General features: G+C 41.8%; 1 protein-coding gene across 1 annotated transcript in view; it reads left to right on the plus strand.

Annotated features, from left to right (window-relative positions):
• ZNF18 (zinc finger protein 18) overlaps positions 1 to 13236 on the plus strand; it is a 20447-nt gene extending 7211 nt beyond the window's left edge. Inside the window, exons 7-9 of the mRNA XM_011933243.1 lie at positions 5831 to 5915; positions 6620 to 6730; positions 11937 to 13236. Coding sequence (XP_011788633.1) covers positions 5831 to 5915; positions 6620 to 6730; positions 11937 to 12724 — 984 coding nt within the window. The 3' untranslated portion in view covers positions 12725 to 13236. The remainder of the gene's footprint in view (positions 1 to 5830; positions 5916 to 6619; positions 6731 to 11936) is intronic.
• The last annotated feature ends 713 nt before the right edge of the window (positions 13237 to 13949 follow it).

Genomic DNA, 13949 nt, shown 5'->3' on the forward strand with positions numbered 1-13949 from the left:
CCCAGGCTGGAGTGCAGTGGCGTGATCACGGCTCACTACAAGCTCCGCCTCCCACGTTCACGCCATTCTCCTGCCTCAGCCTGCCGAGTAGCTGGGACTATAGGTGCCTGCCACTGCACTCGGCTAATTTTTTTTTTTTTGCATTTTTAGTAGAGCTGGGGTTTCACCGTGTTAGCCAGGATGGTCTCGATCTCCTGACCTCATGATCTGCCCATGTATTCTCATTTTTTGAAACAATTTGATTTTGATGTGCCTTAGAGTCATTTTCACATTTCATATAATTGGGATTCATTGAGCTTCTTAGATCTGTGGGTGTATGGTTTTCACTAAACTTGGAAAATTTTTGGCCATTATTTCTAAAGCATTTTTTTTTTCTGTGTCGCTTACTTCTCCCCTCCTTTAAGGACTTCGGAAATAATACCTGTGGAATGTGTATAATGATAATGTATATACATGTATCAGAGCTCTTCAAGTTGTCCCAAGCTTACTGATTTTTTTTCTGTTTTTGAAGTCTTGGTGTTTTATTTTGGACAATTTCTATATGTCTTCAAGTTCACTAATCTTTTCTTTTATAGTATCTGATCTGCTATTAATCTCATCCAGTGTATTTTTCATTCTGCTTTTGAAGTCTTAGTGTTTCATTTAGGACAGTTTCTATTTTTATGTCTTCAAGTTCATTAGTCTTTTCTTCTTACCGCATCTAATTTGTTGTTAATCTCTTCCAGTATATTTTTCATTTTGGATGAATTTTTCATGTCTAGAAGTTTGATTTTGGGCTTCATTATATCTTTCATGTCTATACTTAATGTGTTCACTTTTTTCTCTAGCTTCTTGAACATGTGGAATATAGTTGTATTTGTATTCATATCCTTATCTACTGATTACTACCTGTATTGGTTCTGGGTCAGTTTTGATCAAATGATTATTCTCATTATAAGACGTGTTTCCCTGCTTCTGTGTATGCCTGGTAATCTTTGTCTTTTTTGTTTGTTTGTTTGTTTGTTTTGAGACAGGGTTTCACTTTTTCACCCACGCTGGAGTGCAGTGGTGCAGTCATGGCTCACTGCAGCCTTGACCTCCTGGGCTCAAGCCATCCTCCTGCCTCAGCCTCTTGAGTAGCTAGAACTACAGGCATGTGCCACAATGCTTGGCTAATTTTTAAATTTTTTTGTGTCTTACCATGTTGCCCGTGCCTGGTAATCTTTGATTGGGTATCAGACATTGGTGGGGTGCTGTATATTTTTGTATTACTGTAAATGTTCTTGAACTTTGCTATGGGATGCAGTTATTTGAACACGGTTGGTTATATGGCACTAGAGAAACATTTAATCTAGTATTATTTTTTCCATGCTAAGGCACTTCCCTTCTGAGTATTCTGAGTAATCTGATGCCCCTTCATATACCAGGTTTTCCACTCTGCCTGGTGGAAGTACAAACTGTTTCCAGCACCGTGTGAACTCAGGAGATTGTTCCCTCTGATTCTTTTGGGTGGTTATTTCCCAGACTTTGGGGGGACGCTCTGTAGATCTCCGGAGCTTTCTCTTTGTGCAGCTTCCGCCTCTGATTTCTCTGCCCTGTCAACTCTAAGCACCTTGGCATTTCCAGACTCTGAGCTCCTTCTGCTCAACTCAGGGAGGCTGCCTGGCTCAGCCTGGGTTTGCCTTTCCTGTGCTGCTGCTTGGATCCTCTGTCCAGGTAGTACGTTTGGATAACTAGAGCTCACTGAGTTTGTTTTCCCGCTTCCAGGGATCTTGTTCTGCTCTGCTTGGGTAATGTGCCATATCTGAAAGCTATTGTTTCACATATTTTGTCCCATTTTTAGTTGTTTCAGGCAGAAGGTACATTCAGCAATTCCTAATACTTCATTTTTGCTGTACATAGAAGTCTCTGGGACAGATTTATGTTGATATGTAGTTAACAATTTTGAAAAGTTGAATTTTGTAAAAATATATATATTTTTTCACGAGCCTATGTACCTTAATTAAAACATCATTTACAACGTCGAGGGAACTCCTCCCGGGACTTGCCTTGCAATCTACTGTAGAGTGAAGATGAAAATAAAGAAGGCAGGAGGTGGTGCTTAATGCTGTGTTTCAGACCAGGGTCTGAGCTTCAGCTCTCCAGCCTCAGAGATACAAAAACTAGAGAATATCAGTTTCATAGTTTACTCTGGGGGAAGGTGGATGGGGAGGTGGCAGGGGAGAGACATATCTTTTTGGTGAACCAAATGCACCCTCCTGCCTGCTTTCAAGGTGTCCAGAAACCAAATTGTTAAGCAAGACATTGCTTGGTGAGAAAGATTTGGGTGTTCTGTGGAATATGTCAACCAGGCTTGGAGGATTATTGTTTCTGCAGTATGTACAGAATATTCTCACCTGTTCTGGATAACTTAAAGTCAAAAGATTTAAAATGCTCATCAGCACCAATTTGTGTTTTACAACTGTATTTACATATACATGTGTCTGTATTTCCCTACCTTCAGAAGATAACTAGTTAGCAACCATTTAAGTTAAACGAACAAAACTCATCCCTACCCAATCTGAATATCCCCTCCAAACTAACAGCAGTTATTTGCATCAGAAAGACTTTGATGTTTAATGGAATCCTTTGGAAGTGAAAGGAATTTTTAAATTAATCACTCCCTCTAATCTCTTAAGTAAGTGAGGAACTTCATAAATAATGCCAGAATGATGATACGGTATTACTCCCAGTACACAGTAGTTATTTCATTAGTAGAAACCATGACTCAGTTGGAACCTTACATAGTACTCCAGCAATGCATTTACTCACCTTCCTCTATTTTCAAACTTAAAGGAAAGGAACAGGGTGTAAGTAACTCAGTGCAAGTCAGTTGTAATATCTTATAAACCCACAAGATGGTGCCAGTTCCACACAAAAATAGAGAGAAGTTTCCCATCAAATCCCATGCTTCTGTCTCTCAGGAGAGAAAGTTAGGTTTTTCCGTCTCTTCTAAATATGAGAAAAAGGCAAGCTGGCTGCCATTGGTGTGTTGCCTCTTCAGTAGGAGGTTTTATTCGAATGCACCCAGCTTCTTGGCAGTTCCTTGAGTAAATTTGTGTCTGTAAGCTGGAGGTGCCCTGTTAGTGCTCCTGAAGCAACTTCTCTGGTTTTTCAATGAGCTGATTTTGACCCCTGGGGGTTTTGGTGGCTGTATCCTTTTCTGCCTTGTCCTCTTCTTGGTAATTACTGTGTTCATGGAGTAGATCCTGTGTCAGCAAGCCAGGCAGCCAGGCAGATACTACTGTGCTTGGCATGTACATCCTTTCCTCTGCTAGCACTGAAGCCAGGGTCCGTGTGTTCTGACCACAAAGACTGAGAATTCCTGTATTCAGCTGAAGTGTTTGCTCAAGCGATCATTTTCAGGAGGTTGTTAAAATAGCTGCCTTCACAGGAGATTAACAGAATAAGCTGCTAGCTGTTTATACTTTAAAAATTAAAACATTTAAATTAAAATTCACATGAAAAATGTGGTTATAGTTAATAGTTGACTATGTAATGAAGTATATTGAGGTCGCTTTTCAGCTTCCTATCCTTCCCACCCAAAAAAGTCCAAACCCTCTTTCATTTGTTTGTGTGGCTTAGCACCTGCTAATTCAACACTTTTTGGTATCTCCTTTCTCCTTGAGCCATTTCCACTTCTCTTTGATGTGCTAGGGGGCAGACTTGACTTAGGACTGAGAATGTATCAGTCTGTTTTCACACCGCTGATAAAGACATACCTGAGACTGGGCAATTTACAAAAGAAAGAGGTTTAATTGGACTTACAATTCCATATGGCTGGGGAGGCCTTACAATCATGGTGGTAGGCAAGGAGGAGCAAGTCACATCTTTGGAGGATGGTGGCAGGCAAAGAGAGCGCTCGTGCAGGCAAACTCCTGTTTTTGAAGCCATCAGATGTTATGTTATTCACTATCACGAGAACAGCACAGGAAAGAACCGCCCACTTGGTTCAGTCATCTCCCACCAGGTCCCTCTCACAACACATGGGAATTATGGGAGCTACACGATGAGGTTTGGGTGGGGACACAGCCAAACCATCTCAGAGAGCGCCTTCCCCGAATAGCACATTGTATACAGTAGGAGGATGGCTTTGTAATTCCTCTCCTCATTTCTGTTCCCTGAAGCCTGGCTATTCATGTCTGTCAACTTTGGGGTTTCTGAAAGTGTGCAGAATCCTTTAATTCTCTCTGCAGATCCTTTGGGTGAGTCTGGGAGACTGCATGTCATAGTAATAATATATATTATCTACTGAGGACCTATTTGCTAAGGGCTTTATTTCGCCTCAGCAACATATATCGAGTGGCTCTTCTGTTCTGGGCAGGGTCTTGGGAACTGGGAAGCTATTGCACAATGTAGAGTAGGACAGAGTCCTTTCCTCATGGAGCTTACATTACTAGCAGAGGCAGCAGTTAATCAAATACACGTGTGCATATACATATGTACAAACACATAAATATTTAATAAACAGATAAATGCTGTGAATAAAAAAAGTACAGTGTGCTATGAAAGCAGGTGACACTTGCATTATTTATCTCAAACCTCCCAACACTTTTGTGAGTTCAGTGCCATCATTAGGTGAGGCCTGAAACTCTGGAAGGTTACGTAACTTGCTCAAGGTCGCACAGCTAGAAAGTGGCAAGGTTGGGACTTAAAACTCAGTATGTCTGACTCCAAAAAAAATGGGTGGCTAATCCTTCTGCTATACAGTCTGAGTGTGTAATAGTCAGCTTCTTGGTGGAAGACGGAAATTTGAATTCACGAAAGCAGACCCTAGCTGTATGGTATTGCCAGTTTTGAGTCTCCAGTCTGTCGTTTCATAGGAAAAGCAGGGCTTCTTTTGGAGATTGTGGAGGTACACCTTGCTCCAGAGAACCCACCAGTTTTCCACTATCTGGCAAGAAAACTGATTTAATGTTAGACTCTAAATGCAGAACTATAAGAGATTTCAAGTATGGTTATAACATCTCTCTCTTCTCTGAATATACCAATCTTTGTTTCAGGGTAAAGCTTACAATGCAGTTGACTCTAACTACATTGATTTGTACTTGCTTTTCCAACAGATTCCTTTTTAACTTCTTTCTTTTGCTTTTTGAATTTCCTGATTTTAATTAAATAGTGGGACTATCAGGCTATTTCTCTTCAAAGACCTCTAGTACAAGCACTTGAGTTAAAAAACAAACAAACAAAAAAACAAATAGGACCAGCCGGACGAGGTGGCTCACACCTGTAATCCCAGCACTTTAGGAGGCCGAGGCAGGCAGATCACAAGGTCAGGAGATTGAGACCATTCATCCTGACAGTGAAACCCCGTCTGTACTAAAAATACAAAAATTAGCCAGGCGTGGTGGCGTGTGCCTGTAGTCCCAGCTTACTTGGAAAGCTGAGGCAGGAGAATCACTTGAACCTGGAAGGCGGAGGTTGCAGTGAGCAGAGATCACTCCACTGCACTCCAGCCTGGGCGACAGAACAAGATTCCATCTAAAAAAAAAAAAAAAGTATGGAAAAGGCTCCTGGAAAGTATGGAAAGGCACCCTCTATATTCTCCACTTTTAAATAATTCAGCTGAAAAAGTGCAGAATGTAAAGCCTAGATGTTTTCTCACCAAGGAAAGAAACACTGATAGGGACTTTTAGGGACTTTTGTTTTCCCTTTGGCCTCTTTGTCCCTTGAACACTGCTGGGATGTCTCAGGTCTTGGGATGGCCATGATCCTATGGCACGTTTCTTTCTTCTCAGCTTTCCTTTAGGCAGGGAAGGCAGGTTCAGACACCTTCACGGGAGTCATGGTATTGTATTTTTTTTTTCCCCAGGAACAGTGGAGACACCTGGATTCCACTCAGAAGGAGCAATACTGGGATCTCATGCTGGAGACCTATGGGAAAATGGTCTCAGGAGGTGAGGGTGTGGGTTAGCCTGATGGAAAGAGGTAGAAGGACTGGAAAACTGTGAGGCATTTTCCATGCACTCATAGAGACATCTGCTGAACGTAAAATTGCCAGGTGAAGGAAATCATTAGGGACACAGTTGGGAACTGGGGCAAGCTGGAGATAGCAGAATTACAGTAAGGACTTCCTTGTATTGAAAGTATTCAGTGTGCCAGGAACTGTTTGTGGGTACATTGCACGGAGTAACTTCTTTAATCTGTGAAATTGATGATGGTATTCTCATTTTAAACCTGATGAAAGTGAGTGTCAGATCAAATACTTACCCACTGCCACATAACTCATAAGTGGGCTGAGTTATGACGGAACTTAGTTGTGGCTGACTCTGAGTCCACGCTCTTTTCTACTAAACCACACTTGTCAGCCAACCATTGGTGGGATCCCAGTCATGATTCTCACACCAGCCTGCCAGGTAGTCTACAGACCTTTCTGTCCACCTCCTTAGACTCTTGTTTTCTTGGCCTTTACCATCAGTCAAGGTCATCCTGTGAGTACTGGTGTCTTACAAGGTCCACACGCTGTTCTAAGGTGAATTTCTGCAGGTGTTCAGAGCCTTCATATTTTCTCTAATGCGTAGGGTACTCCTTTGAAAGACACAGCTTGAGCTCCCAGTCTTCCCCATTCATCCAGGTCCACCATCCATCTTTCTCTCTATAGCAGGCATTTCCCATTCCAAACCTGACCTGACTAATTCAATAGAATATGGGGAAGAGCTGGCAGGACTGTACCTTCATGTCAATGAGAAGATCCCAAGACCCACCTACATAGGTGAGTAATCGTTCATTGGTCTGGAATCATTTCTGACTGCCTCTCATTAAATTGGAGGTGACTGGGGAGGTGGTGAAGGAGGTCGGGGGAGATGGAATATTCTATTACGTTGGTTGTAACTAGCCATGATCTGATTGGTTTGATTTGACTATTGAGATTGAGTCTATTTATCTCTGGCTATAGGGCTGCTGACACACATTTAACCATGGAAGGAAGACCACACATCAGACCTGTTGCCTTTAATCTTTTCTGTTGTTTTAGCTTTCCTTCTCAGAAAGAATTAAGATTCACACGAATTGACACCAATACAAATAGAGTAGAATTTCATTGAAAAGGACTATGTAGCAGCCTAGCAAGAAGTTGGAGTATCTAGACATCAAACAAACAGGAAAAAGTTTTATCTAATCCCTGTGCACCTCACATTTTAAAAACAGCAACATCAACAAATACTTCATATAAATAATTTATTTAAGACTAGGGAAGAAGAAATCTGAACTTGTTCTCTTGTAAAATAGCAGTCATTCTTTGCTTTCTACACTTTTTCTAAAACACTGAAGTGATGTAAAACCTAACTGCAAAACGCCTCCCCCCGCCCCCGGCCCCACACACATACACACACACACTTACAGACACAGTAAATCCCAGCACCTTAGAGGAAGAAGAGGACCAAGGATGGGAATGGTAGGGCAAGCCATTCTTTCTCCCCAGTGGCATCTAATCAGTTATTTTCTTTTGCTAGTATACCACAGAGAGAGCAATCATTAGCTGAGATATTTGATTTTAATTTTATGCAACATATTCATCACGCTATTTCACAAGGATTTCTTCTGGAACAGTATTTTTCAAACTACATTGCATAACCAATTAGTGAGTTGTGAAATCATTTGGTAGAGTTACAGCCAGCATTAAAAAAGAAAAACAAAAAAACAATAAGATTGAAGAGGAAATATCAGATGTAGGGGTGGGTAGTGTTTCAGGAAATACTTGTTTAAAATATGTGTGTGTGTACTGTGTTTCAATATAAATATATTGATTACTGCCTTAGCTTGGGCTGCTGTAACAAGATACCATAGATTAAGTTGCTTAAACAACGAACATTTATTTCTCACATTTCTGGAGGCTGGGAAGTCCAAGATCAGGGTGCCAGCATGGTGTGCTGACCTCGCTTTTCTTGCTGTGTCATCACAGAGCAGAGAAGGGGTTGGGGAGAGGAGAGGGGGAGAGAAAGGGAGAGACTGGGAGAGGGGGAGGTGAGAGAGGGAGAAGGGGAGACAGGAAACTAATCCCATCATGAGGACTCCACCCTTAGAACCTCATCTAGACCTAATCCCTCCCAAAGGCCCCAGGCCCCACCTCCAAATACCATCATATTGAGGGCTAGGACTTCAACATAAGAATTTTGGGGGATCACAGTTTAGTCTGTAGAGCTTATTGTGGGTTGTAGTTAGAAAAGGTTGAAAATATTGCTTTGGAGGTTGTTGCAATAGGATTTTTTTAGAGACTGTTTTTTAGGGCAATTTTGGGTTCATAGTAGAATTGAATGGAAGCTACAGAGATTTCCCATATAGCTCCTAGTAGTCTGATCTTATTTGCGATATATAGCTCACAATATTCCTACTCATTTTTTTTGTTTGTTTGTTTTTCCTTCATCCCACCTCTGCTGACATGGTCCCATTAGATACTGCCTGTAACCAGATGTGAGGAGTCTACAAGGGTCATCCCACCTTGATAGGCAAAAACAAACAAACAAACAAACAAAAAACTATTATAGGTTCCTGTCTCTACTAAAAATGCAATATATATATACATATATATGTGTGTGTATATATATGTGTGTGTGTGTGTGTATATATATTTATAGCTGGGCATCGTGGTGGGCACCTGTAATACCAGCTACGTGGGAGGCTGAGGCAGGAGAATTCGCTTGAACCTGACAGGCGGAGGTTGCAGTGAGCCAAGACCACACCATTGCACTCCAGCCTGGGCAACAAGAATGAAACTTCGTCTCAAAAAGAAAAAAAAAAAGAAGGATATGTGGAAAGAGGTTTAGGAAGATGAATCTGGCAGCAACGTGTAGGACAGATAGGAAGGGAGCACTTGGAGGAAAGAAGTCTGCAGGAAGTCAGTGCAGGAGTCCGGCTGTCTGGGGAGGAGACCTGGAATAATTGTGGAAGTCACAGTAACCAGATGGGAAAGGCCTGGTTTGAAAAATACAACAGTTTGCTAGTTTACCAGATCTGGACTCAGATCAGGGGCAAAAGTCAATGTAGAGAGTGAATATGCTGTTATAGTTGACCGTATGGAAGAACAGCTCCTAGTTAAAACAGGCAAGCAGGGGGCAGTCTCAAAAAGTCATATACTTCCCCTTCTAATCAAAATCCAAAGGATTAAAGTTTTAAAAGTAGTTATCTGGAAAAATATAACATGCAAGAATAGTTTTTTAAAAAGTTTTGATAGAGGAATGTTTCATGAATGCTAGATCTGAAAATACTAAGTCTGTTGTATTATAAAAGTAAAAATCATTAAAATAGTGTGGTGCAGGCCAGGCGCGGTGGCTCAAGCCTGTAATCCCAGCACTTTGGGAGGCCGAGACGGGCGGATCACGAGGTCAGATCATTGACACCATCCTGGCTAACATGGTGAAACCCCGTCTCTACTAAAAAATACAAAAAACTAGCCGGGCGTGGTGGCGGGCGCCTGTAGTCCCAGCTACTTGGGAGGCTGAGGCAGGAGAATGGCGTAAACCCGGGAGGTGGAGCTTGCAGTGAGCCGAGATCCGGCCACTGCACTCCAGTCTGGGTGACAGAGCGAGACTCCGTCTCAAAAAAAAAAGAATTTTGCATGATCAGGCCAGCGCAGTGGCTCACGCCTGTAATCCCAGCACTTTGGGAGGCTGAGGCAGGCTGATCATTTGAGGTCAGGAGTTTGAGACCAGCCTAGCCAACATGGTGAAACCCCATCTAACTACTACAAAAATTAGCTGGGCATGGTGGTGGGCACCTGTAATCCCAGCATCCCAGCTACTTAGGAGGCTGAGGCAAGAGAATTGCTGGAGCCTGGGAGGCAGAGGTTGCAGTGAACCAAGATCACGCCACTGCACTCCAGCATGGGTGACAAAGCAAAACTCCATCTCAAAATAACAACAACAAGAAACAGTTTTCATGAACATGACAGATAAATGATTATTTTTGTTAATATAGAAAGAGTTAAAGAAAGTTGATATGAAAAATGTACTTTCCCAGTAAAATATGGGCAGTAGTCTTCGAGTATGAAAAATAGCTCATGAATGTGATAAAGATTCATCCTTTCATAACTTAAGAATTAAAGTTTAAAACAGTGAAAAACCATTTTTCATCCATCTAAATGGCATATGTTTAAAAATATTCAATATTTAAGTATTGAATACCTACTTCCCCCTCTGCCCAATTTCACATATGAGAGGATGGCAGAGTTGTTCTGGAAGTTGGGTTACCAGTAGGTGTCAAGAGCCTTAATATTTATGCCTGTTGACAGTAATTCCACTTTGAGAAATTCCTTTGAGGTATTGATGAGAAATATGGGCAAAAACTTATGAAGAAAAATGCTGATCACAGCATTATTTATTGTAGCAAAAACACAATAAGCAAATTAGATTTTCATGGTAGGGGAACAAATTATGTGTTTATTATGGCATCTTCTTGATGGGCCATTACTCACCTCTTTAAAATGATATTTATAAAGGCTTTTTTAAAGACAAGAGAAAGTACCTTTGCCATTGGAGAGGAATATATTCTAAGGCTTTTATTTTATTTTATTTTATTTTTAGATTCAGGGACATTCTAAGGCTTTTTGACTTCACAAGTTCAGATCTAGCTCTCTAGAAGATGCCTAGATCCCTGGCAGACAATTGAAAAGACACTAATGTATGAAAGAGAAAGGTAAATGGCATGTTTAGATCTTTAGTTAGAGATCTTTAGAAAGAGAAAGAGATCTTTAGTTAGGGATCTTTAGAAAGAGAAAGGTAAATGGCATCTTTAGATCTATATAGTTAAAATAATGTATACAAGTTGAAAATCCTACCATCAAAATAAAAATTTTCTATAGGCATCATTAAGTAGTATAACCAAAAACCCAAGTTATGGTGAGAAAAACAAACTTCCAGTTGCTAGTGTGATTTAATAAAGCACATGTAAATACTAGATTCAAGCAGAGATCAAGGGATTCACTTTTATAGTACAACCTTGCATTGCAGCTGTGGTAAAATGACACGTGCATTTCACAAATTCTGGGCGTCTTATGAATGGGAGAGGGAGACTCTATATTACATTGATTAGTGCCACCATTCACAATTAAATACTACATAGCTGGATATGGAACGATATGTACAATATGACACAAATTATGTCAGGAAATAGCATATACCTGCATACATATAGATTAAATTAAAAAGACTGAAAGGAAATGTATACTCGTAGTTGTCATCTCTGAGTGGTAAGATTGAAGCAGATTTGGTTTTCTTCTGTATGTATTTCTCTCTTTTCAGTTTTTTTTTTTAGTTACCATATTTATCTTTTATATATAATCAGATAAAAATCATTTTAAAAGCAGTAGTTGCCTATAATACACTTGTTTTTTTCCTGGACCTTAAGAAATACATATGGCTTTATTTATGGAGTGATCACTTTATGAGCACTCCTGTGTTGTTTAAAAATCCTCAGCCCCAGAGCCGAACCATTTAGCCTTGAACCCAGGACAGGGGAAGTAAGTTTGAGCATTCAGGCATATGGTAGTTTTCTTCCTCACTTACTAATGCCCTTAAAAAAAAAAAAAAAAGAGGCCAGGCGCGGTGGCTCACACCTGTAATCCCAGCACTTTGGGAGGCTGAGGCGGGTGGATCATGAGGTCAGGAGATCAAGACCATCCTGGCTAACATGGTGAAACCCCATCTCTACTAAAAATACAAAAAATTAGCCGGGCGTGGTGGCGGGCACCTGTAGTCCCAGTTACTCGGGAGGCTGAGGCAGGAGAATGGCATGAACCCGGGAGGCGGAGCTTGCAGTGAGCCGAGATCGCGCCACGGCACTCCAGCCTGGGTGACAGAGTGAGATTCTGTCTCAAAAAAAAAAAAAAAGAAAATGAATGTTTTATGATGACCGTCTCTTTGACATATGAGTTAGTAAACAGGGCACAGCACTTGAACCATTTCAAATCTTCTTTCTTCTTTTAGGAGACAGACAAGAGAATGACAAGGAGAACCTAAACTTGGAGAATCACAGGGACCAGGAGCTCCTGCATGTTTCCTGTCAAGCCTCAGGAGAGGCTCCTTCTCAGGCTTCCTTGAGGGGCTTCTTCAGTGAGGATGAGCCAGGATGCTTTGGAGAAGGAGAGAATCTCCCTGAGGCTCTGCAAAACATTCAGGATGAGGGAACAGGGGAACAGCTCTCTCCTCCAGAAAGGATTTCTGAGAAACAACTAGGTCAGCATTTGCCTAATCCTCATTCAGGAGAAATGTCCACCATGTGGCTTGAGGAGAAGAGAGAGACCTCCCAGAAGGGGCAGCCAAGAGCCCCCATGGCCCAGAAGCTCCCCACCTGCAGGGAGTGTGGGAAGACCTTTTATAGGAATTCTCAGCTTGTTTTTCACCAAAGAACTCACACCGGAGAGACATACTTTCAGTGCACCATCTGCAAAAAAGCCTTTCTGCGGAGTTCAGACTTTGTGAAGCATCAGAGAACTCACACAGGAGAGAAGCCCTGTAAATGTGATTACTGTGGGAAAGGCTTTAGTGACTTCTCAGGATTGCGCCACCACGAGAAAATCCACACGGGAGAGAAACCCTATAAATGTCCCATCTGTGAGAAAAGTTTCATTCAGAGATCAAACTTCAATAGACACCAGAGGGTTCACACAGGAGAGAAGCCTTATAAATGTGCGCACTGTGGGAAGAGTTTCAGCTGGAGGTCGAGCCTTGACAAACATCAAAGATCCCACTTAGGAAAGAAGTCCTTTAAGTAGCCAGCAACCAGACCCTCTTTCTGTCTCCCAGCCCGTTAAAAATGTACTCAGCTCCATCAAGAGGAATTGTGTCTCTGAGAGGATACCCCTGTTCGTCTCCTCTTTTCATGGATTGGAGAGGAGAGAATCTGGACATGGCTTTGGACTTGGAGGATATTTTGGATTGGATTTCACAATGGCTTAAATTCTTGATTCTGCCTCAGGAGAAAGAATAGTCTTCATGTTTCCACTCATCCTTCCTGTGGACCCACTGGGGAAAAAGTCTAAACTGGAGATCCAGTTTTAGAAGTGCTTTCTGAGAAGCATTTAATGGGATTAGCTGTAGTCACTGCTTATGGGAAGAACCTCAGATGAGCCCCTTACAATGGGTTCTAGAGCAGGTCTTCTGTTCAGAAGCGGAGAAGAGAAGCATAGAGGGCCAGTGAGCTCACGTGTGTTCTTTGTCATGGGGGCGGAAAACTCACTTCAAGTGTCCCTTGTTTGAAATAAACTTAGAGTCACTTTCTATCTTACTTGTTTGAAGTGTTCACTGTGTGTTTGACTGTATTTCAAAGCACATGATTTCATAGAAGACCCTAGGCAGCTGAGCTCCAAAGTCAGCCCCTGTAAACCTATCCAGTTCATGATGTAGCGGAACAGTAATAGGAAAGTCCTACGCTGATGTTCAGTTGATGAGAGCTTGGCCAGGGCGGGCAACACCTTTGTCTCAGCTAAGTTTGTTGTTGGTGTCCTCTTTCTGAGCCAACCTTCCACTGGATCTCTTGCCTCAAGCCGCCCCTCTTCCTCCTGGCATCCCACATGGGCTATCATTTTACCAAAGTGTGTTCTATGCTTTAAAATTACCTTTGTTTTAATCTCATTTTGTCTGTGAGTGTTAGGAAGAAATCAATAGTATTGATCTAGTTTATAATACTGTCTAGCGGCTTATTAACACATGTATCTAAACTGTCCAATTGTCCTTGTTGCCACAAGTTACATGCCTCAAAGTGTCCTGCCTGTATGGTGAGACTTCCCCCTCCCACCGTCTTCCACTTCCTTCTTTTTGCCTGATTTTTTTTTTTTTTTTTTGAAGACAGAGTCTTGCTCTGTCGCCAGGCTGGAGGGCAGTGGTACAGTGGTGCGATCTCGGCTCACTGCAACCTCCGACTCCCTGTTTCAAGCAATTCTCCTGCTTCAACCTCCCGAGTAGCTGGGATTACAGGCACGCACCACCAAACCCAGTTAA

The sequence above is a fragment of the Colobus angolensis genome, unplaced genomic scaffold (genome assembly GCF_000951035.1).
Source record: "Colobus angolensis palliatus isolate OR3802 unplaced genomic scaffold, Cang.pa_1.0 Scaffold125, whole genome shotgun sequence".
Taxonomy (NCBI): domain Eukaryota; kingdom Metazoa; phylum Chordata; class Mammalia; order Primates; family Cercopithecidae; genus Colobus; species Colobus angolensis.